Genomic DNA, 24,168 nt, shown 5'->3' on the forward strand with positions numbered 1-24,168 from the left:
CTCACAACCACACATGCCCAGGCCGGGATTCGAACCCGGAGTTTGTATCTGAAATTTTTTATGTATTGAATTAGTTATTATAAGTCGCTTTAGATTAATCTTAACTTTCAGGATGAATAACAATTCAGAAACGAAAATACAAATAAACATTGTTTACGCAAGATTCGATCCTAGGACTCCTGGCTTCGTAATATATTACGCTAACCCTTCTAGGAATGGTATCAAGACGGGACTGGAATTTTTTATTTGATTTTGGGTTATTTTACTTTTCTTTTCTGCCTCTTTTGGCTAATCGCAAAGATGAGGATGAAATTGATAATGAAACACTCAGAAAGAACACCCATGCTCAGGTCGGGATTTGAACCCGGAAACCTTACCGTCGTAGCGAGACGAGACTTGGAAGTGTCCTAGTCTCGACTTGAGTTTTAAATGCCTGTTTTGCTTTCGTCTCGAAATATATAAACAAACTCTCACAGCCTATAGAGGTTATTAAGGCAAAAAACATCTCTTCAAACGTTAACTTTTGTTGGAAGCCTAGTTTCGACGCTACGAGTTCTAAAACAATTACCCTCCACTAATAGAACGACCTTGCAATTACTATAAAAAAATATTATCTACGAATTATCACGCAGATCCGTCTGGTATGTATGAAGAAGTTGCAAAGTACGATGTTTATGTAAATTTTTGAATATCATACAGAGAATCTGGGACACTAAGTTTCGGTCTCGTCTCGATTTTTACATGCCTGTCTCGGGGCCCGTATCATTCCTTAACCCCTCCGCCACTGCTAAAGCCAGGGTCTTTCTTCCAGGCTTTAATGTTAACAGAATTGTTATTTCCTCCGGTCGGCACAATATAGTGATTTAACAAACTAAAAATTCACCCCCAACCAAGAACCCTTCATTTCTTCATACCATATGCAATATTTGGCAACAACACCTTATTGCATAACTCCCGACATCACGTGTTTATTCGAGTTAATCTCAGTTCCTTTGTACGCTTCCAACGGGCATGGAAACTACTGTGGCGTTAAGAACCAGGATGCTCACCTCATCATGCAAGGAATGCAACCTGCTCTCAAAGGCTTCGACACGAAAAATACACGTGTATGTCTACGCACGTACTGCGCTTTGCACTGAACTTGAGCGTGAACATCACACTGGGGGTCATATGGAATTAAATTGAGAAGACATGACAGCTAAACTGTTGGCATCCAAATTAGTGCAAGCTCTGCAATTGTAGCTCTCTTGCTGTAGTGACTGCCGAAAAATTTGACCAAGGGTAGTGTCAAACCTAAGGTCAAGGGTTATTTCTAACATGTATGTTCTCCCATCTATTGCATCAGTTCACAGTACTTTTTCTCATCTTGTCTGGTCTTTTCTTCAATAGTTTTGTCATTGTTTTTTACAATTAGCTCGAGATAATTTATTCAAATATCATACGGGGAAAAGCAGGCATTTCAGACACCCTTATAAACTATAGTCTACACTTGGCGTAGAACAGCGGCGAAGATATAGTACAAGCAATGCAAGCACTGCTTGCACTATTAAAATATTATTTAATGTACTTAATGTGTTAGCCTTATTTAGTTTCCATCGCAATAGATTTCACAAGATTTTACGGCCTCAAACTTCTTCAGCAGCCCGTTGCAAGCAGCAGACTACTCTGCTTGCGCCGCCGACACGGAGAAGCAATGCACCCAAAGGAGCATATGGCGAAGCGTGAAATCTTGGAGATACGGGCCTCAAACCTCACAGAAAAGCTGAGCTTCTTAGTGCTTCTCGGAAAGCAGAAGGAAACATTGCCAGCAGACCAATAACCAATGTGCGTCTTCATGAGCACATAAAGATGATCGCAAGGATATTGATAATTAATAATCATAAAATAACTGAAAGAAACCATTATCATTACTCTAAATTCCATGTAGGCCAGCCACTTAAATTACAAATTATTCTGTATTTCGCGAATTTTAAAACGAGTCAAAAATTTGACATTAGGGGTTGAGGCAAAAGGTGGAAAGGGCGAGCACTTGTGTTTCCCGGAAGAGGAATGTCTAGTCCAGCTCGAATTACATAGTGTTGGCTACTGTCAAGTTATTTACACGGTAATTCAAATGAAATGTTTAACAAATTTTACAAGTTAATTCAATAAATTGATGGCTTTCAATAGAAATTGGAGTGGAAAAAAATGTATCTGAAAAAGGGACTATCTTCTGATATTTGTAAACATCACAATCTTAATCGTATAGGTGTACACATTAAGAGCAAAAAAACATTTTTTATTATTATGGCACTTTATTACATACACATTGTACACATACTCTTTCTGTTGTAATGATTCTGATTCCACAACGTAATTTCTATCTCCAAACTAATAAATCATCTCTCCCGTAAGTGATAAAATTAAGGAAATAGGTTGGTATCACTTTCTGTTGTTTCAGAGCTTTTCAAAGTAATCTTGTTTGGATGCTTTTTAGTTGGGGAAAGAATCTGTGAGGAAGTGAGTATTTGTTGCTGGTGTTCGTGTTCTGAATTAATCGAAAAACATGAATTTGGGAGCGGTTGATGCGGCAAAGTGCGGGTGCTTTACTGTTTGTTTGAGTTGGGTTATTAACTTCACTTTTTGCACAGATAGGTTAATCAGGACTGGGCCTACAGTTTAACGTGGGATTCAAACTACCGTTGAATGTGCCTCAACCGGGTATTGAACCCGCACCCTTTGACTACAAGGCGACATTACCACTATGCCATCAGGGAACCCAAAGAGGTGAGTGAGTGTATTATTTATCAATTTACATCCGCTTCGTTTAGCTCGAGGGAGAAAAGTGTAGAAATGAAAATCGTGGAAGCGAGGCGACCAACATCCGATTTACCTGACTTTAAAGAATTATCTCATGGAGGCTTTGTGCGACACTTACAGGAGTTTGGAATTTATTGTGGTGAGTACATCGTCCATGCATGTGTTTTCTTGGATGGAGATTTTAATACTTATGACACCTGAGTCAGAAGTGCCACCTTAATAAACCAAACTGATAAATTGATTCTTATAATTGGAGTGGAATACTTACACACTAATAATTGCACCGGTGAGTATCGGCATCGGTTGAGCCCTAATTGCAACTGAAATACCATGCAATAATGGTACAAGTGATTTTAAATTGATGTCAAATTGTCACAAACTCAAGTTGAAACATTACTTACTACACTTTAAATGTGCAAACCAAGATTCCGCTCTTGTTGTCAGTTGTAATCAAAACTGACGTAATGTAGCATTTAGATTTTAGCACATAGTGGACTTGAAGCAACATTTGCCAATCTCTACGATCTTCTTCTAACTTCAGAAGTATGATTATTCGTTTGACATTTGCTTTTAAGACCCCCATGCTATTGTTTTAAAGCCGCCTCTGCTAAAAAGATAGCACATTGATTGATTTGATTTATTTTACTTCTTTTCTGCCACTTTTGGCTAATCGCGAAGATGAGGATAAGTGATATGATGAAACTGGTGTTGGGACGCTCTCAAAGAACAACAGGCAGAGGCCGGGATGCGAACTCGGGACCCCTGGCGTCGTAGCGCTCTGTGCTAACCACTCCGCTGGACGCTAGAAGCCTCTGGAAGTTGGAACGGTACCATTATTTGATAGGTTGGAGAAGTACATGGTAGATTTAAGGCGCTTGTAGCGTAGAAATCAAGGGCTTTCGAGATAATGATTACTGTGAAAAGTTACTTGTTTTCATGGCATCTCCCTCCAACCAAAGTTCGAGGCAACAACTCGTGATTGCACCGTATAATGAAGCCGAGTTTCATAGACGACAGCACTAACCACTAGACCACCCGGGTGTACACAGTGTTATTCAGTCGTCTAAATTCCGAAAGCATCGAATCCAACTTCCATATCGTTATTTGTGAGCTTGAAATTGCTGACTGATATTGACATTAAGGCCCAGCTCTAAACTATGCTTCACTCATAGGTGAAGGCATGTTACAAAACATGCTATTAGCATCAACTCCACGACTTTCTACATTAATTCTGAATTTAACACAGACATAAACTTTTATAAGCATCGACATAACGATGCAGAGTGTGGACGAAACGTTGCAACTCTTATTAATGAATACATAAATCAGTGAGCAGAGTGAAAAAATTAACATTCCAAATTTCAGTCAACGTGTCGCTAATCTTACTGTAAGTGTGTATAAAAAAGACAATAACTGGCTGTTGTATAGTCATCGCTGTCCAATTTGTTCTTAATCCCTGGCAGGAAAGATCAAAATTCAGCACACGCTATGGACTAAATTATTTTGCTTCGTATGCATTCGGAAGGATGAATAGGTGAACATAAACATTTCTCCATGCACAGTGCTACTTACAAGTATTTCAAGGTGCGTAATAAGATCTTTTTTTTTTTTTTTTTTTTTTTCCTAACTGCACAAAAATCGTCTCTCATAGATACGGCGTCCTTCAACTTCTTCCTAAGAGTTCGTTGGACGATGCCTAACATTGGGTTCAAATATCCACTGGACCTTTGGCCGACGCCAGGGCAGTTGTTTTCGAATTTTCCTTTCCTTTCGAAAAACCACTATGAAAATACAAAATCGGAAAAATTACGTGGGCTTAGAATTCCTTCTAGAGCATTTAAGTGAATCTTCATGTGGTTTGCTTTTGCTGTTGCCTAGATATTCGCAATAGTTTGATGACTACGTAAGTCTATTAAACTATTTGAATATCTAGACAACTGCGAAAGCAAACCACACAAGATTCACGTGAATGATCTAGAAGGAATTCTAAGATGTGTGTGTGTGTATATATAAAATTTCCAGATTTTGGAATATAATTTCGGCCTTGACACGAGTAGTTTAACAAACCCAAGATTTCATATTTAACATTGGTCCTCCACAGATCCATCAAACTATGTTTATGGGCGTGACTTCCGAGTCTTGTAAGATTATTATTCCGGCTGGGGTTGGACACATGTAACAAGGTGGGTAAGTTTGTGTATAGGATCAAAAAATAAGACCACGGCGGTAACAGACTTTAAACGAATAACCGGAAAAGTATCTAGTTATCATTCATGAATGTACGAGTCTGAATGAAATCCTTATGCCATGCAAAGTGTTAAAGACGGAAAGAAGATTGGGTGAATTAGTAAAAACTCGGCACGTGGTTGACACCACAAAGAATTCGCCGGGGAGCAAAAAGGACCCCTAGTTTCACTTTTGCTTTCACATTAGTCTCGCGATATTCTACCTTGCTTCCTCTACGAGCAGAGATAATCTCCGTACTTCAGTTCGAATTCTCAACTCATCAAAAGGAGCAAGAAAAATGTAGTGTTTGTGCTATAGTAAAACTCAGATGAAGTGAGCCCCTACACAAGTTCAGTTATTTAATTATTTAGCGTAGGTTATCTTTATAACTATATTAAACCAATGTTTGAACACAGTGTAACTGGGTGGGTAATGGAAGCTGTGACAAACTTCTTTATGGTATGCAATAATATTTAGAGCATTACCAGGGTTGCATGTCAGTAGGGGTCATGCAGACATGTTTACATATTAATACTGTTTAGCACACGCACATAGTATAATTTAACTGAAAACTGTCTCAACTGTTCTAACAATGGAACAGAAAATGATAAAGAAAAGCAATGTACTCGTTGATGTCACTCATACACTTAAAGCAGGCAAAAACCTTAATGTGATCTGTAAAAAACATTGATGTATAATGTAAATGATAAAATCAATGAGAGAACTGGAACCAGACCGAAATCCTTCTTTAAAAAAAACTGCTTCAAATAACCACACACACAAAAAAAATTATGTGAAAATCGTTTTGCCTTTTAAAACTAATGGCTGGTGTTGAAAAAATATATATAAAAGTTTTGTCCTCACCCAAAACAAGTATTGATAGATAATCCTTGCTAGAATGCAATGATGGAAATTATTATTAAGTCCCTAGGTAACAAATATAAACTGCCACAAGTTTATGAGGAGTTGCTTAACGCTCGAACGAGCTTACCGTGGCAAAGAGATCCCATATTGCCAGATACAAGTTCCTTACATATAAAAGTAATAACACAAAACTTACTTCACTGCAAAATCGCATTATTTTCAAGGTCGACAGAATTGAAGCAGAACACAAAAAAGGGGTTTGTAATCATTTCGCCTGCAGTTCATCCCCTTTCCCGGGCTCGATAATCGATCCGGCGTGGCGCCCACATGGCGGTAGGCGTGGTCAGTAACATAAACTGTGGGTGGGGTTTCCAGACTTCACTATCCCCCTTTCCGGAATGATTACAGCATCCGTAAACTGACAACTTACACATTTAATTCATCACGACAATGTGGAAAGGCAAATCTCTCCACGGTTTGAAAATGTATGACATTTCCAAGAAGTATTTGAAAAATATTAAGCAATCAAAAGAAGGCATCTGCAACCTATTACTGGATTAAACGGTGCTACGGCAAAGTTTTTAGAAACGCGTCAATGCAAAGATTTTCTTTCTAGTCTTATACTCGACGCAACAGAAACAAAGTTTCATTTTAGGCACACACAGACTAAGCAGATATGCAATTTATGGTGTAATGCGGTCTGCGGAACCATCCAATGAAGATCCTCCTCCCGAGAATCGAATCGAATCGAGGGAACCTCGATTGAAAGGTTCGAAAAAATCACTAAGGAGCTAGTGCTTTAATCACATGTCCCAATAAAAAAAAGTAAAAAAAAAAGTAAAGTAAAGCGTTCCCCTGTGCTTAGCACCACGCCATGAAGGCGTATAGGGGGTGTGGGGGTAACGCCCCACACTTTCTTGATCCAGTCGTGAGTGGGGGTGATGTGATCAGCACCACACCCCTGACCGCCTTTACCCCCCCCCCCCCCCAGGTTTCCCCAGGTACCCATGTTATTCGACGCTGGGTGGGCGCCGGGGCCCCTTCCATCGTTAGAAAAGTTCCCGGATTTGAACCGGCCGGGGATTGAAACCGGGACCTTTAGCATGGTAGTCAGACGCGTTACCGACTGAGCCACCGCGGCCACATGTCCCAATACCTCATAAAAATTGTAGCATACAAATATTTCCATTTCTCGTACCATTCCAAGGAAATGAATTTTAAAAAATGAACATTACAAGGCTAAAAAGCATATAATACAAGTAAATGCAGAAGGAACTAATTAACTTCATCCAATCAACTCGATGTGTTGCAAATAATTATATATTATTCACATAAAACGATTTTATCCCAAATTGATAACCAGCTATTATATTACCGAGTGTAAGGATAGCTCTGTCTTGTACAGTCACGGACACTTCTGGGTTGTAACGATCCCATTGTAAGTCAGTGAGATCGTTACAACCCAGAAATATCCGTGACTATACACAAGATATAATTTTAATTGTTCAGCGTCTCAATTTTTGTTGTTTAGAGCTAAAGGTGTTGTTTAGCTCTTCTGCTACTTTTGGCTAAACGAGAAGTTCAGGATAAATGATGATACGATTAAACTGATGATGGGACACTCACAAAGACCCAGCCCAAGCCGAGAATCGGATCCAGGACATTTGGCGTCGTAGCGTGCTGTTGTAACCACTCCGCCATGAAAGTCGACTGCTACATTTTGTGCGGAATATAACATCATTCATATAAAATTTGACAATCGGTGATCTACCTCCTAAACGTGTAAGTCCAAAGTCTGGGTAACAATCTATGAACGAAAAAAAATGCTTCCTCACTTAGTTCATCGTCCTTGCTTCTATGATCAATGTACCTTGACGCCGCACAAACGAGTCTTCTCGGCGATAACTGAAGAGCACCGTGGCATTTAACCGCAAGGAAATAGGACCTTTCTCCCTTCCTGAAGTTCAAGAGGCGGAAAGCAGTTTCCTTCGGCACGTCTAGGGCAGAACGGAATGCAATGCTTGCCCAACAGTGGCCCTTCAAGATGCGTTGGTACTGGTGATGTACCGAAATAATATAAACTTATCTGCAATAAGTCAAAATGAAATGCTGGGATTGAACTTTGGTGAGATGTTACCCTGCGCCGCTAGGAAATTTTGTTTGTCTGGGCTCAAGGGTAAATGAAATGTTTACAGGTGGTGGCTATGGATGCTAAGTGTCTCGTTACCTGACAGCATCTCCCCCTCCCCCAATCTGTCTCTACTTTTTCCTTCCATCCATCTCTTTTTCCTTCCATCCATCTCTCTTGTTTCACTATTTCATTCTCATAGGCGTGCGCAGACCCTCTGATTAGAGGGGGGGCAAAAGCTTTCATGAAAGTTTAGTCGGGAAAGGGAAAAAACTCATTTTATCTCACTGTTTTAGTTTTATTGCATTGATCTGTGTGTGTGCATTAAGGTGGAGTGAAAATATAGGACATTTTTTTTCTTCAAAAAATGAAGATGACTGTAGTGGGGAAAAGTTGTGTCATTATACAGTTAATTATTTCAGAAAAAAATGATTTTTAGTGGTGCCCCAGGGTCACTGAAGATTTCATATTGAAAATCAGCATTTACTCACCGAAAATTATAACTTTTTATTTATTTTCCTGAACTGAAACACAGAATACCCTGTTTTCTAAGTAAACAAGTGCAAAAAATAGATATTTGAATGCAACCATAAAGTTGTGCTACCGAAATAAATAAAATAAACTACCCAAGTACCCATTAGTACCCAAAATATGTAACAATGTTAAACTTTTACATTTATATATAGCCTAATATCGTATTACTAATTACTTTTACAACTTATATTCTTTCTTAGTTTGAAATGTTTTCATCAATGCTCTTGACTTGATAGTTGAAAAGATAAATCCATCTCTTTGCACCGGAGTATATACCATCACCACATAGGTCACAAGAGTTGTCAAATTATTTGAGGGTTTATCAGTCGATACATAGAACCTTAGCAGTCTTGCAGCTGCTGTTAGGTACATAGAATGGTTTAATGGCCCTGGTTTGCGATTCGCTAATTCATCACTGCAGTGTCTATTTGTTACACTAATACACAAATCATAGAGATACCTCTGATCAGTACTTAAGTCTTCAAAGTCAACATTCCCAACAAGCTGACAAGAAGAAGGAACATTTATTGGATCGAATTGCACAAGAGGTTGTTTTTCGCCAGTTTGTAGAGCTTTTCCTATTTCCCCAGAAAAATCTTTTGGACCAGTTGTGAATCCATCAATTTTCTGAAAGAGATGGCGCAGTGGGAGTTCATTTATATGCACCAAACAAATAAGCCACTGGAGGGGTCTAAGAAGTTATTTTTTGAGTAAAACAATAACTCCTCCTTTGTTTCCTGTATTCACATTTGTACCATCACATCCAACGGCTAAAAGATCGTCCATACTTATTTCCTTCCTAGCACAGAAGCTCAAGATCTCAATTTTTATAGTAAGAGATGACCCATTGGATACAGTGACGTGTCCTATATACTTTGAATTTGGCTCCTGGACTAAAGTCACATGCTCTTCTGTTACGACGCGACCATAATTCTTCACTCCTATCTTCTCATTAATTCTTCTCTGGTCCTTCCTGCCATCAAAATACAAACCAGTCAGAGTATCCAAACTATCAGCAGCTGTTTTCCTGACTTTACTTCTTTCCCTTCTAACCTCGCTCATTCTATCACTTTAGAAACATCTGCATCACTAATAACACCTACACTACATCTTGAAGAACTGCACTAGCAATTTTAGCTGCACTTCTGTCAGATATGCGATGTCTGTCACACTCTCTCGCAAAATTCTTAAGAGGCAACCACATTTGAGTTTCGTTTGAGGTTAATGAGGAATTCGCTGAAGTGGAGGGCATTTCCGATTTGGTTTTAAGTACTTTACTCGTGTCGCTGTCAGTATCTCAACCTTCTTCCTCCAGTTCACTTGATGGACTTGATTGAGGACTACTAATTGACCCTACAGCTTGACAAATGTTTCTGAAGTCTTGCTCTTCCATAGCTTTTCTTGCTTGCTTCTTCTGCAATTCTTTGGATTTTTTAAATCAGTTTTTCCAATGAACATTTTTCTCGTTGTTTTTTGATCCAAAAGAAATTCTCTTTTTGAATAGGTACTTTCTTCTCTCTAGAACCAACACAGGTTGAAAAGTCTTTACACTTGCAACACGATATATCAAATAATGTAGAGTTAGCATGTGAGCAATGCATTTTTTTCTTGTAGTTCTCTTCATTTTGTCTACGCTTAAAGGGCTTTAAGAGATTTCGATAGTGTTGAAGTTTTTTCACTTTTGCAACGACTTGCTGATGTGACACTGATGGCAATGAAGCTTTCATCAAGGTCAGCGTACAGCTGTAGATCTAAATGCTGACAGACGCGATCCCACCTGTCCGGCGAGCTGCTCGCCGCTCCGCAGACGATTCTACCGTGAAAGCGTGCGTGCGTGCGTCCGTCCGTCCGTCCGTCCGGGGGTGGGTGGGTGTGTGTGTGTGTGTGTGTGTGTGTGTGTGTGTGTGTGTGTGTGTGTGTGTGTGTGTGTGTGTGTGTGTGTGTGTGTGTGTGTGTAGCATAACTGACGAATACAGCATGTGAGAGTGTTAATAATACGAAATTTGCCAGAGAACGAAGCGGGATAGTTTTCAATTATAGAAAATAATGCACCCCCTCAGAGGTGTAGCCACGTATATTTGTCTGAGGGGCAAGTACTTGGATAAACGTACTAATAGTAGAAGTAGTAGTAATAATAATAACGCCATTATTATTATACGTACACAACTTTTATATATATATATATAATTTAAAAAATAGCCTACATTACATAATCAATTCATCCGTCCCATAACAAACCAACAACAAAAATGACACAAATTGTCTCTGAAATGTGTGCGCTTCTCCCTCAAACGAAAAAAAAACAACCATTGTTCATTCATTTAAGACAAAACTGTTTGCAATAGTCTGACGTACTTAGTTGTTGTTCAGAGGCGTCTCCTGAACGCATGCGGCAATTGTGGGGAAAAGGACAGCTTGCTCTGCGACGACATTAATGAGCATTTCTACATTCTAATTTCTTCATATAGGAGAAGTATTTATTTCAGACGAGAACGCTCAACTAAGCTTATATTACATTTCTTGGATCTCAAGTGACGCATGCGTCAACTGTGGGAAAATAATTACTTTCTTTCACTTCAGATCCAAGAAATGTAATATACGCGTAGTTGAGTGCTCTCGTCTAAAATATACTTCTCCTATATGAAGAAATTAGAATGTAGAAATGCTCATTAATGTCGTCGCAGAACAAGCTGTCCTTTTTTCCACAATTGACGCATGCGCACAATGCACCGCGTGCGTTCAGGAGACGCCTCTGTTGTTGTTACATCTCTCTGGTCATTTATAATACATTACAGAAAAGAAATTGAGAGCGAAGCGATCAAGAAAATTTTTAGATCCAAATTTTTGCAAATTGAAAACAATATTGATGAAATATGGCGCAAAAAAAATTATGGAGCGCCACGGCATTCTCTTTTACAATTTTTTTTCATGTAGATCGTTCGGCGTCCAGGGCCAACTCCCGTCGCCCACTAGCTACGGCTCTGAACTTGACAAGACTATAATTAGAAATTGCGAGCAAAGCGAACAAGAGAATTTTACGAAATGTATTTTTATTTGTATAAAATTAAAAATCGAGGGGGTTAATTACCCCTCTGTGCCCCCTGCAGGTGCTCTTGGCTGTCTGGAAGAAATAATGCAAGAAAGACGTGAAAACTAAATCTATCTTGAGTATCCTTTTGTCCTGCTACTCTTAAGATTCTGCTAGCATTTCTTTCTTTAGTTCAATGTTTGCCTCCTTTGCCCCAAAAAGAATTTATATCCGTCCAAGGTTGGGGGGCAATGTCCCCTGTCCCCTGTGGTTTCGCCACTGCACCTTCTTCCCCCGTAGTTGCTTTGAACTTTAATCGGCTACAAAATACTTCATTCCTTTAAGAGCATAATATCGTTTAATAACGGCGATAAGATTCCTCTACCCTCAAATTACTAGATGCAAGTACATAATAATATAGGGGCATGGACGTCTGGAAGGGGGAAAGCATGGCCACATTTCCCCTTTAGAAAACGAATGTCAACCAAAATGTATATATTTCACACATATGATTTGATTTCAGTTATAATAATTTACATCAATTATTATAATGGGGATGCAAGAATGCGATAATTTCGAATTCAAGTGATGACTTTTGAGGGGGCAAAGCTATTATCGGAGTAATATGCCCCATTCAAAAATACCTTGACAAGTTCACTCCACAGTATTCTACTCACATTGTACAGCGTAAGTCAAAATTATGTTCCCGATTTCAGTGTCTATTTATTTCATTGTAATGACTGAGATTACACACACAGATAGAAAAACTCAAAAAGTTTTTCCTGGCATATTATAAATGTTCTATGTCCGATCCACGTGTTACACGACACACATCTAGTCTATAATCAAGTTCTATAATCTATAATCATTACACTCATCCTAGCATGTCAGAGTCCATAAACCTTCCTGTTCGAAATGGCACAAAAGACATTCAATTTTGGAGAATCACGTTGATATTGCAAAACAGCATGTGACTTTTCTGTTCCATGCACTGTTGTAACTTTTCACAGAAAGACGCCCTCAATCCCAAGTTTTTTTTGGTTTCAGAGCTTGCACCAGCTGTAGACGATACGGCTTCATTCAAGACATTTCCGCGAGACTCGCCAGACAGTTTTCTGTTGAATACCGAGTTCTAGACTTGCCAGAAGGTGGTTCAACCCCAAATCTTGTTCGGAAATGCCACGGAACAAGCACGACAGGCTAATTGGTATGAAAATCGAGAATACAGAACGCTTTCTGCTGTCCAGTGGTAGCCATTTTCCTCACTGTGACTAAACTGCCTCCTGGTGGCCGACAGCGCAACTACGAGTTTGCAATAGAAAGAAAGAAAACTTTTTGAGATTATATTCCATAAAAAAATTACATATGCATTTAATTTTTCAAACGTACATCAGTATAATAGGTTTCTTGCATTTCTATCGGTGCTACCTTAGTTGATATTTTTAGCCCGGTGAAAACTTCATGAAACCTACATGAAAACAAAACTTGATTTATGAAATTTTGTAAAACAAAATGCTATTAAATTCACGCACCATTACGAGGACTAGACCACATGTCAATAGATTAAGAAGAAAACACGTGCGAAGCTACACTCTAAGGAAAGACATCTAAGGGCGAAACAATGCCTGGCAGGAACAGGTTTTACGAAATGTTCGATGTCTATTCTGAAGAGAAGACTTGCGATTATTCTTTTATGTCTATACTTTTACATGGAGGAAATGGCATCTTTACAAGCAAAGCACGCTTAGCAGCTGCGACCACCTTAGCTCCTGGCTGGGCGCATTCCAGGACCAGTTAACATACGGTTTGATGCAGCAATCAAGGCGTTCGAAGGACTGCTCACATAGCAATTGGACCGGCATTATAATGTAACTAACTTTAGTCTTCTTTCCAGCGCGCATTTTCTCTTACTAGAAGTGCACGTGTCTACCACAAGCAAGCAAGATATCCCTCGAAGCAGTTCTAATCTAGAACTTAAAATGTCTGTTCCACGTTGTTTGGGCTTGAATTTTGAGTCTCCCTTCTGCTACTTTTGGCTAATCGTGATGGAGGAAGAGTGATAATTACATAAATTTGATAAAGAACACTCAACAACAACATACATGTCCAGGCCGGGACTCGAACTGGGAGCATTGGTGGTGAGTTCGGATTCTCCAATTTAAAGACTGTCATCTGTACCATGCATAACCAATGAATTAAAACGGCCATCTTAGATATGAAAGTTTCAATTCTTTACACAGGTTCATCAATTTCTAGTCCTTTGAATCGGCTATGTCACATTCCAGAGAGAGGAACAAATAAGAGCAAGATGGTGGATGTAGATATTTTCAATTGCTTCGGAATACCTTTGAAGCAGTAGACTCTACCAAAGTTCACAAAAAGGTATAAACGGCACCAGAGGTTGGCAGGAGTAAACTTCCTCGTTCCTAAATTCACCATCTCCTCAGCAAGCAAGAAAATCTGGACCAATAAATGCTTAGCAAAAAAAAATGCATACCCGGTCACTGTTCAAAGCTCTACTTCATCTGGCTAGCATTGTCGGTACAGTAATGTCTTGCACAGAGTGCACAATACTAGCACAGTCCTTCACCTCCATTCTTTCAACACGTGACAGGCGAGGTATTTGCACATACAGATAACTCAACTTGGTGACATTATTATCATGAACACGTCGAAACGCAACTGTGCGTCACACTGACACTCATGGGTGTCGAATCACTAACACACATGGACGACATGGACAACGTTCAGTCCTGCAGACGATTATCCTGGTTACAGGTCCAATCGCCAGAGCCTCGTTATTCAGCCTAATATAGTCCACTGCGTACTACGTGAAAGAGAGGTTGATACTTGGGTGTCTTCAGAAAGGGTCACCTATTACACCCTCCCACCAAGTCAGTTGTTGCTTGAAGAGTGTAGGGTAAAATGCATATGGCAGGCAAGAACAGTCGTGGCTAACTTCCATTAAATTTCAAAATATTTGGAAATGACTATGTATTTTTGGGTATTAATGGTTTGAAATGTGAAAGAAGAAACGTAAAAACACAGCCATGTCGAATATTCGCTCATTTGAAATTTCTAGTACATACATGTATACCCCAAGCATAAAAATAATAATGTCATTATTGATTATATTATTGCTTATTTTTGGGGAGGCACCCACGCTGCATATTGGAAATAACATTCTCCGATAATTTTAAAACGTATTGGAATCATTTCTTTATGGCGAATCGCAAATAAGTATGTGTCCGTCATTATACAGAAATTCAGCAGTGGATCTCCCATGCGTTCTCCGAGTGTTCCTGTAAACGTGTCAGGAGATCGCTTTCCTTTGTCGTTGCCGTGACATTCCCCGACCCACATTGTTCTCCAGTTTGTCGCAAGAGCATCAACCACAGGCCCTCTCACCGGAGAGGGAACTAAGGTTGGAACAAAGGGAATTCCCAGAACGCTGTCTCCGATTTCTTTTATAAGCATTTTCTCGGAAAGCCATAAAATAAGCTTCTTTCCAGAACAGATAAATGTACAATGCTCCTCGTTTCTTGCCTTTAACAGCCAGGGTGTACAATCGAGATGACAGAGTAAGTGGATAAGACAGTGAAGACTCCCTTTGTGCTAAACTTATTCCCTTTCCTAGAAGTTAAAAACAGAGCCTCACACTCTATCAAGTTCACAAAAAAGGGTAACCTTCTGGTAAGGCACCCAAAAGTCAACTTCACTTCCCCGTGGTACATCCTGGGCCTTCCTGCTTCTTACAGGCCAACGAGGGTCTGGCGCCTGGATCCACGGTCGGGATAATCCTCTTTGGCGCGCTGTCCCGTGTTTGTCCTTGTGTGTGCTGAGTGCCCCCTTACAGACTCAGCTCTTAATAGGTAAAATTTTTATCCTCGGAAACAGTATAGTTTTAGTTCTCATTATGTAATGAATGAATGAATTGGTTTTAAGATGAGTGAGAAAGTTTTTAACTGACATTGCATATCTTCTTGTTAGGGTTATCCGCAATTTTGTTTGTCAAGGGTCTTATCCTCGAATTGTGTGACGTGCATAGCCTGTATGGATGTGCTATTACAAAAAAGCTCACAAAAAGACAGACAGGGAAAGGCAGTATCCCCCCCCCCCCAAGATTAAGAAGACTGCCCCCAGTAAACAAAAAAATGCTCCTTTGACCCAAACATGCATTCAGTACGGTATTTTGGGTTACACTAAATGTGCTGGCACCGAAAATATCCCCTCTTCTGCCTCCCCACTTTCTTTTCCTCCAGCCTTCACTGGGGGAAGTTAATGACATAAATATCCATTTCAGTACAAGCTTAGTAATACCTTAACTTCACAAGCCAAATTTATTTCCGTGCTTCTGAATAACGATGTCTACAAATAGATTTTGGAAACAATAATAGGTAGACTATCATTAAAAAATAAGCACTCAAAAAGAAGCAACAAAGAGTGAGTGGAATATGAGTAGAATAGGCATACACGAACACACATGAGAGGAAAATCTTTTATGCCTATTCAACTTTTTGCGAGTCTACTTGTATTTGGCTTTTAAACGACGGTTTTCTACCTCGCCAGGTTAATCGTGTTGATGGGAATAAATAATTAGATAAAAGAACCAACACAAAGCAACGCCTACACTGACCAGGAACCCAAGAGGGTAGTTTCATTGATTTGTTGTTTTTTAAGTCCACTTCACGCACAGAAAGGCTAATTGGAACTGGACCTTCAGATTAAAGTGGAATCCGAATAACTATGTGCCTCCACAGGGTATCGAAACAGGACCCCTTGATTACAAGGCGACGACGTTACCACTACGCCATAGGAGAGGCATTGTGGTTTCGTTGATGGCAGTTGTTTTGTACAATAACATTCATATTAAACCAGCCATTCTTTAATCACACCGTGTCACTTTATATGTGTACAAATATGTTTCTTTTTGGGTTATTTATGTCTCTTTTCCATCTCTATTTGGTATCTCGAGGGTGGATGGTGAACTGATGGGACACAAGCGCTCATGTCTTGCCCACTACTCCTGGCGTTGTAGTCGACTATGTTTACCACTTTGTCCCAAACACATACACAGGGAGAGAAGAAGATCAATTACAATCTCATAACCACTGTTGTCACAATTAACGGTTGTAAGTAAGTTTCTTACTGCAGTGTGATTGTTGACTTATTGTACAGTCAGAGACACTTCTGGGTTATAACAATTCCATTAACTTTCAATGGAATCATTACAACCCAGAAGTGTCCATGACTGTACGTCCCCTTCCTGCCTTTTGGTAAATCGAGATGCTGGAGATACGATGAAATGGACGGCACCCCACGAAGCTCCATAGGGGACAGTCTTGTAATCAAAGGGTCCCGGATTCGATAACCGGTGGAGGCACATTACACCGTGGTTCGGATTCCACTTTAAACTGTAGATCCAGCCCCGATTAACCTATCCGAGCATAAAGTGGACTTGAAACAACAATTCCACAGAGGACTACGCTGATTGTAGGTCCAGGCGCCAGAGCCTCTTTGGCCTGTAATGGTTACCGGGGTGTAGTACGTAGGGGCGAGTGTCTTCTCAAAATATCACCCTTTAGACTCTTAATGGTTTGAAAAGCTGTATAGGTCGCAAACACAAATAGTAGATTTCTTTTTAAATGTATTAGACTTCAATTATATTCATCTATTGCACATAGTTTTTTGTCTAAACTGCAGTTGGGAGTAACCCGTGAATCTAGACGTAGAAGATAAAAGAAAAAAATAGCGCAGACGGGAAAGTGACTCGAATATGCGGAGATACCTCTACCAAAATTCTCAGAGCTGAGACCTAATAGATTGACAATGGCTACGATGAAACTGACATCGAGAACTTAGCCCGTCTGTCGTATTAGAGGCCAGGGTATCGTTAGCAAGTCATGGATGAGGCTGTCCACACAATGCTTCGCATTAAGATCATTTGAGTACAACAGGAACAACTATTCCTACACAGTAGCACTGCGCTAGACCATAATATGAACCTTTCGCTACGTATAAACAAACACGGCTTTGTGAGGCTGAAAAGAAAGCATGCAAGTTAAACCGTTATGTTAACACTTGCAATGCATTTGTTCACAGTGTACTTACCTAAATCCATTGAATCAGTCACTGACATAACCACCATTTTATATTCAGCGCCAGTAAAGCTAATATCTGCGTCGGTACACCAAGCACGAACTTGAACCAGCTGTCGGCCGCGTGCCAATTGTTTATAATAAGCACAAACATTAACAGATGAAATAAACACACGAGGGGGCACCAGACACACGCTAGTAAAACACCGCCGAAGACTTTCCGTGCGAGAACAACCCAACGAGCTACATCCACAGCCGTTCACATCTATCTGCGCCTATTTTCTGCCCGTGCAGTGTGCCGGAATGAATCGCATTCCCAGTAGCGACACAAACGGAGGAAATCGTAGCTTCGGTGTGAGGTTCAAACGGCACACCCTCGCGGCCTGAGAAGGCAGCGGAACAGACAGCCACGCATGGGCAAGTTCGATGCACCAAGACCACGGGCAGTAAGGGGAGAGAAGGAGTCCCGTAATATCCTAAACACTTCGCAGTACATTAAATCTACTGCGCTGAAGAAAGCGATCGTGGGGGTTCCAAGTCGGTCCACTTTCTCTAAAAAACGAGGCTGGCTCTCGGGATTCTGATTTAGGACGTTGCATCACTAAAGCAATTCTACTTCTTGATAAATCGCACGAGAGGAGATAAAATTCATTACATTCAGACTGCCAAACTCCAACGCTTGTGTTTGGCAAGATATCCTCCCAGGATGAGAAAAATACACGGAAAAAAATTCACAAGACATACGCTAAGTTGATGATGTAGACCATATTTGCGATCAGGAGTGCCCACAGGATGGTTTCATGACGCGCCTGCGTCATGGGAATTTTTGGGGGGGGACAAAATTTTATACCAATTCTATGTATCTTCACACAAAAATGGGGGGTTGTATAGTTTGATTGACTTGTTATTGATTTTTAATTTTGGTTATTATGTATAGTTTTTCTACCTACCTGTGGGTGATCCCGGCGATAGGGTTGAAATGAAACACCACCTCTTATGCCTTTAGAATCGGTTTGGATGGAGGGGGGAGGGCGTGGTATTCGCATTAATACAAGGTTAGTCGAGCAGACAAACTGTACAGAATAAGGTTGACAGACTTTTTACTCCACGTAATGTAGTAATGCGAAAATGTCTTCAAAACATTAATCTACGATATGTTAGATCCTTGCTTGGAAACATATCAGCGCTTTGAAAAAAGCAGGAGTGATGAAAAATTTTAAAGTTTCTTAGACGCCATTTGGCAGCCTGGCAGTGCCTCCCTACCTCCACTCGTGGAGGCGTAGGGGGGCGGCGACTTGTGAGTCCCGGTTGATAAGAAAGAATTGACATCGAATTTAGATATAGATGATCCAAGGATAGGCAACACTGTACAGGGCCGAAATCGAAAGAAGAAGCAGTTTCAGTATGATGAAACTGTTGAAGATCCACAAAAACGGTACAAAGTTGATTTTTATTACCAGGTCCTAGACGATTACTTTAGCTCTAAGAGAAAGATTTGAGCAGCTTAAACATCATAGTGAATTTTCAATTTATGTTATGATATTAGTAATCTCAAAAACATGTCACCTTATCTTTTGACAGAAAAGTGTAGAAAACTAGAGCGAATGTTAACACATAAATTAAAAGATGAACTAGAAGTGCTTTCGGACATAATAAAACAATTACACCAAAGGAGACCTTAAACTGATAAAGGGTCATAATTTTGCACCTAATGTGAGTGTAGAACTTCGAATTTATTAACTTTGTGGGTAACAGTGGCAAGTGCCGACCATTTTTTTAATTAGGTTAATAAAAATACTATCTTCGGCCAATCATGTTTGAAACACGCTTGTTTCCATTTTATGCAAGATAGCATTATACGAAAAGTAATATTACATGCAAAGGTAAAGTTCCCTGTGCCGAAAGCACAATGTCATGAAGGCACATTTAGGGTATGTGGGGGTAGGGCCACATTCTCGATCTCGGCCATTTTGCTGATGTGATTAGTACCACTCTCCGGCCGCCTTTACCTCCCAGGTACTGTACCCATTAATTTGAGGTTGGGTGAACCCAAGAGCCGCTTTATGCTGGGACAACGCAGGAAAGAATTCAGACCTTCGATCACCCACGCGGTAGATCCAGGAACATTACATGTAAGTCTTTTAAAAATCCAATCATATATCGCAGACCTCAAACGGTAAACATATGAAGTCAAGCCTTCATTTTTTTCCTAATACTTCTTACATTTAAGATACGTTTAAAAGATAGAGAGAGAGAGTGTGTGTGTTTTTATAAAATATAATAATAATATTAAATTTGTGTGGCACTTTTTAAAGTTTAAATGTGGTCGAGCAAAATATCCTTTTGTGTTTAATAGTATTGAAGTAGCGTAACAAGTCTCATTATTTATTTTATAGTTTGCTGTTTTACTTAGGAATATCTTGATTTTCAATTTCCCGTTGCTGCTTAATGACGGGGGGGGGGGGGGGGGGAAGGGAGCTGCATCTGCCGCCACCGCCCAGGGCGGCAAAATGACTAGCGCCGGTCCTGCATATATGCTATTATAGTAGCAAAGATTGATTGCTGTGGAAAAAGTGTATAACATTTAGAAGCACACGATACCATCACGGAAATGAATTAACTAAAAGCGCGATTAAATAGGTTGAATTGAAATGATTCGCAGTCGGATAATTGGAATTCGAATGTAAGTTTTCCATTTTCGCAGCAAGTAATTAATTCTCAGATCAATGCTTCGCATTTTCAATTCACCAATAACAATACGATTCAGATGATGCAACATAGCGAGAATAAATCGTGCCAACATCAAAACGAACAGTACAGAGCGGCGGGGTGAACATTTCTTTTCAGGTAAGCTCATATATCGCATTTCTCAGTGACTTTTAGCACAAATGGATTGAACTGGTGTTTTTTATCATACTTGCAAGTAGCGTTTCCTTGTTATTGTTTTATTTGGTAGAAAGGTGTTGATAGGTTTGACGATAAAAATGATAACATTCAAAGTTAAATTCATCTTGATAATTGCACGCTTGTACTTGATTATTTATATTTCATTCATTAACACATGTACTTGATTATTTATATTTCATTCATTAACACAAACAGTTATTGTTATTCTATTCATGAAAAAAGGTGCCAGTAGTAGGTTTTACGTACTGTCAGAAAAAAGTACTGCTTGGACAAAACATGTTATGATATATCGAAGTATCTCAAATTGATTGATTTATTTTACTTCGTTTTTCGGCTATATTTGGCTAGTCGTTAAGATCAGTCATGCCCAGGCCGAAATTCGAACCCCTAGCATCGTAGTGCGTTGCGCTAACCACTCCCGTCACTGAGGCCTGCGTATCCCAAATTGTTAAAGCAAGGAGTGAAATTACTGTGTTTGAACAACTCAACATTTCAAATTACTGCGCTTGAACAAACGTTGAAAGGAAACACATAAGATAATGGCTGAGTCTTGGAATTTTCTGTTAATCTGTACTCAAGGTCGTCGATGACCACTTTCTCCCACACCGAGCGCGAAACATAGGTTACTTACTAGATGTAAATATTTCAAACAAAATCCGAACCACTAATAAATACGAAAACAAACTGATTCCTTGTAGCTGGTTCAAGTAAATAAACACAGGTGAACTAGAGTTGGCCTTTTCGTTGCATTTTTATGCAATGTTACAGACATTTTACACAGTACTAACAATAAACGCGCACTTGGCGCAGGTGTAAAGAACGCTACGTGGGTCTCACTTATCGCACAACACTTGAGCAACCTTGTGTTCTGACATCACGGGAGAACGCTTTTTAATTTTAGGCTAAATGCCTACGTTGTTAGGTTAAGCTAGCTATGTTTAGTTCTCTTAGTCTAAATAATAATTTTTCATTGTATTTATGTTAATGGAACCTAACCTACCAGGCCTAACATAAACTCGTAGGCATTCCTCCTCTGACGTCAGAACACAAGGTTGCAAAACTGTTGTGCGACAAGGAAGACCCCGATACGTGGTGGGTATTTCCTTGCAGACGACAAACAGCTTTGCCACAAACATGGCGGCGGTGCGAATCCTGACGTCACATGAAACCCACCTGTTATGAAAGGATGTTCACAAAGGAACAGCACTTCCAAACCAGGACTCAAACCTGGGACCGTCGGTGGAGGGTTAGTGAGTCAGTCACCTATCAACGCACTCAGCCATCCAAGTGACGCTGTGGAAAATACATTAATACAGTATTTCATACATAGACTGTGACCACTGGTGTTGTCCACAATTTTCGTAAAGAAGGATATGAATTAAACATTTACTATATTTGTATGTTCTGACGTATCCAATGTTACTTTTCTTTAATCCGATGGGGATTTAACAGACGCCACCCTCTCCCTTGATTGGAACACTTTCTGCCAAAATTCTCCTTTAAGAAATAAAAATGTGGAATCCTTATGCGGATTCACTCGCAATACATATGCATATGCAGTTTCACCAAAGGAAAAACTGCACACAATTATTGCCGGGAACATGGTGTCGGTATCACACGACGTCATGCTACAATAACAGATATAACCAATAAGCTTCTCCGGTCACCGATTACAAAAGCATTTCCCCTACTTCACGCTTGAAGATTCACACTTGTTATTTTCATGCATGCATTCGTCTGTGCATCCTCCACCACGCTCGTCTAAATTAGCTTTTGCTACCGAGCCGTAGGTCAAGAATTCGCAAGTCCAAGCCGGAAATTTCTGCCATAGTTTTGAAAGCGTACACCGGCCAGAGCATAAAAAACGGAACGATAGTGTGCCAAGGAAGTAATGAGAACATTTTAACTTTTTTATGCTAATTGAAATGATTACGTCGTATTACATTTTTCGGTACAAGAATCACGTACGCGAATTTGTAACTCGCAGCAGGAAAAAGGTTGACCACAAGAAACCTTGGCTGGTCAATATTTGACACGACTGTATGTTAGCTCATAATCGTATATAATTACATCAACAACCTGTGCTCGAGGTGAAATTCCTATTTCCCTCGCCACTTCGAACAATGATAACTCAAGATAATTTTTAGAGTTGCAACTTGTTCTCTAATGTTTGTTAATCCCGAGAAAAAGATACTGAAAAGTCAATAACCCCATTCTAAATATGTCTGGAGTATTCTAGGACTAGGGCTAGGAAATTGATGGTCTTTTTTTTCTGGAGCTTCAAGACAATGCTAAACCTGATAGTAGTCTGTTACACTTAAGTTAAATCACAAAACATTGTTTTCAATTTGCACATTTTTCTTTCTTTGCGTTTTCTGGACCTTTTTGGCTGTTAGGTCATTTTCCGTATTTTCCCAGTTTTTGTTGCATTATTTATCACTTTTGAAGTTTTATTTTGCTTTTTCTCTGTTTCGTGAATTATAAATGCATTTACTAGCATAACTTGGTCTTTTTAGCAAGTATGCCATTCAGGAGCAAAATATTATTTTTAACTGAAATTTTGGCAATGTATTAAATAATTAATTGTGGTAAATTTATTTAATCTGTGGTTTTAAAGTGAAATTAGTCAAAACATAAAAAAATCATAATCTGATGCACGTGAAATACAACTGTATTTTCAAATGCTGCCCACATATTGTATTGTTCAAGGACCACTTGGAAAGGAGGTGTATTTTTGTTTTACATTGAAGTAAAAATATAGAAAAAGAAAACTACATTAGCACATAATTGATTCCCCCCTTTTCTTCGATAGTTTAAACCACTGAACAACAGGTTTTATCCAATTACTCAACAACTCTCTTGTAATTTATGAAAAATCAAGCTCTCATTTCAAGATCGAAAATTATCTTCAGGTCATAAACTTTGGAGCCCTACTAATAAGCATTAACATACCACAACAGCAGTTTCGGTAGTCCAGCACATTGAATGGTCGAGTCATCATCTCGCCACTGGGATTCCAAGTTCGAGTCCCAGCCTGGGTGTCCCTTCACACATTTCATCTATCCTCGATACATCATTTCAACAGAGCGTTCATCACTGAATCTATACTTTCCAATATTATAGTTATACACACATTAATGTCTCTCCACTTCATTTACTAGTTTACTTATTGTAAATTACAAAATCATCTGGCTGTCAAGTGGGGGATCTGGATTCGATTCCTGGGGTGGGATGGAAACTTCTTCGACAACATCCTTGTTTAAGCAACCCTCGGATCGGTTTATCCAGCCTCGAACGAAGATTTCACAAGGAAGATGCAAGTGACATGTGTCGCTTGAGAATTCCACCAATCGATCGCAGGCTTGTGCAGCCTGTCAAGCCACAAGTGTGAAAAGTTGCTCTTGATTGACTCCTTCCAAAGCAACATGCGCTTCGGTCCGAAATCTTTCAATACATGAATAAGGGCAACTGTGATGTGGTGCTTCACATGGCCGGATTGGGGAATGTGAGGGGGCACTAACTCAACAACCCCTTCTGTGCTGTAATGAGCATTGGATAAAATAACAAATTACAAAGTGAATCAT

At 39.7% G+C, this 24,168-nt stretch overlaps 1 protein-coding gene across 4 annotated transcripts in view; it reads right to left on the minus strand.

Moving 5' to 3' along the window:
• LOC145988748 (uncharacterized) overlaps nt 1-24,168 on the minus strand; it is a 288,359-nt gene that overhangs the window by 255,989 nt on the left and 8,202 nt on the right. The window contains exon 1 of one of the 4 annotated variants that reach the window (XM_083123894.1): nt 17,691-17,961. The exons of 2 other annotated variants lie outside the window; for them this stretch is intronic. In XM_083123894.1, coding sequence (XP_082980020.1) covers nt 17,691-17,727 — 37 coding nt within the window. In that variant the 5' untranslated portion in view covers nt 17,728-17,961. Of the gene's footprint in view, nt 1-17,690; nt 17,962-24,168 lie in introns of those variants that run through there. One more of the 4 variants, XM_083123902.1, reaches the window with a different exon arrangement.

The sequence above is a fragment of the Lepisma saccharinum genome, chromosome 6 (assembly GCF_977018435.1).
Source record: "Lepisma saccharinum chromosome 6, izLepSacc3.1, whole genome shotgun sequence".
NCBI classification, from domain to species: Eukaryota; Metazoa; Arthropoda; class Insecta; order Zygentoma; family Lepismatidae; genus Lepisma; species Lepisma saccharinum.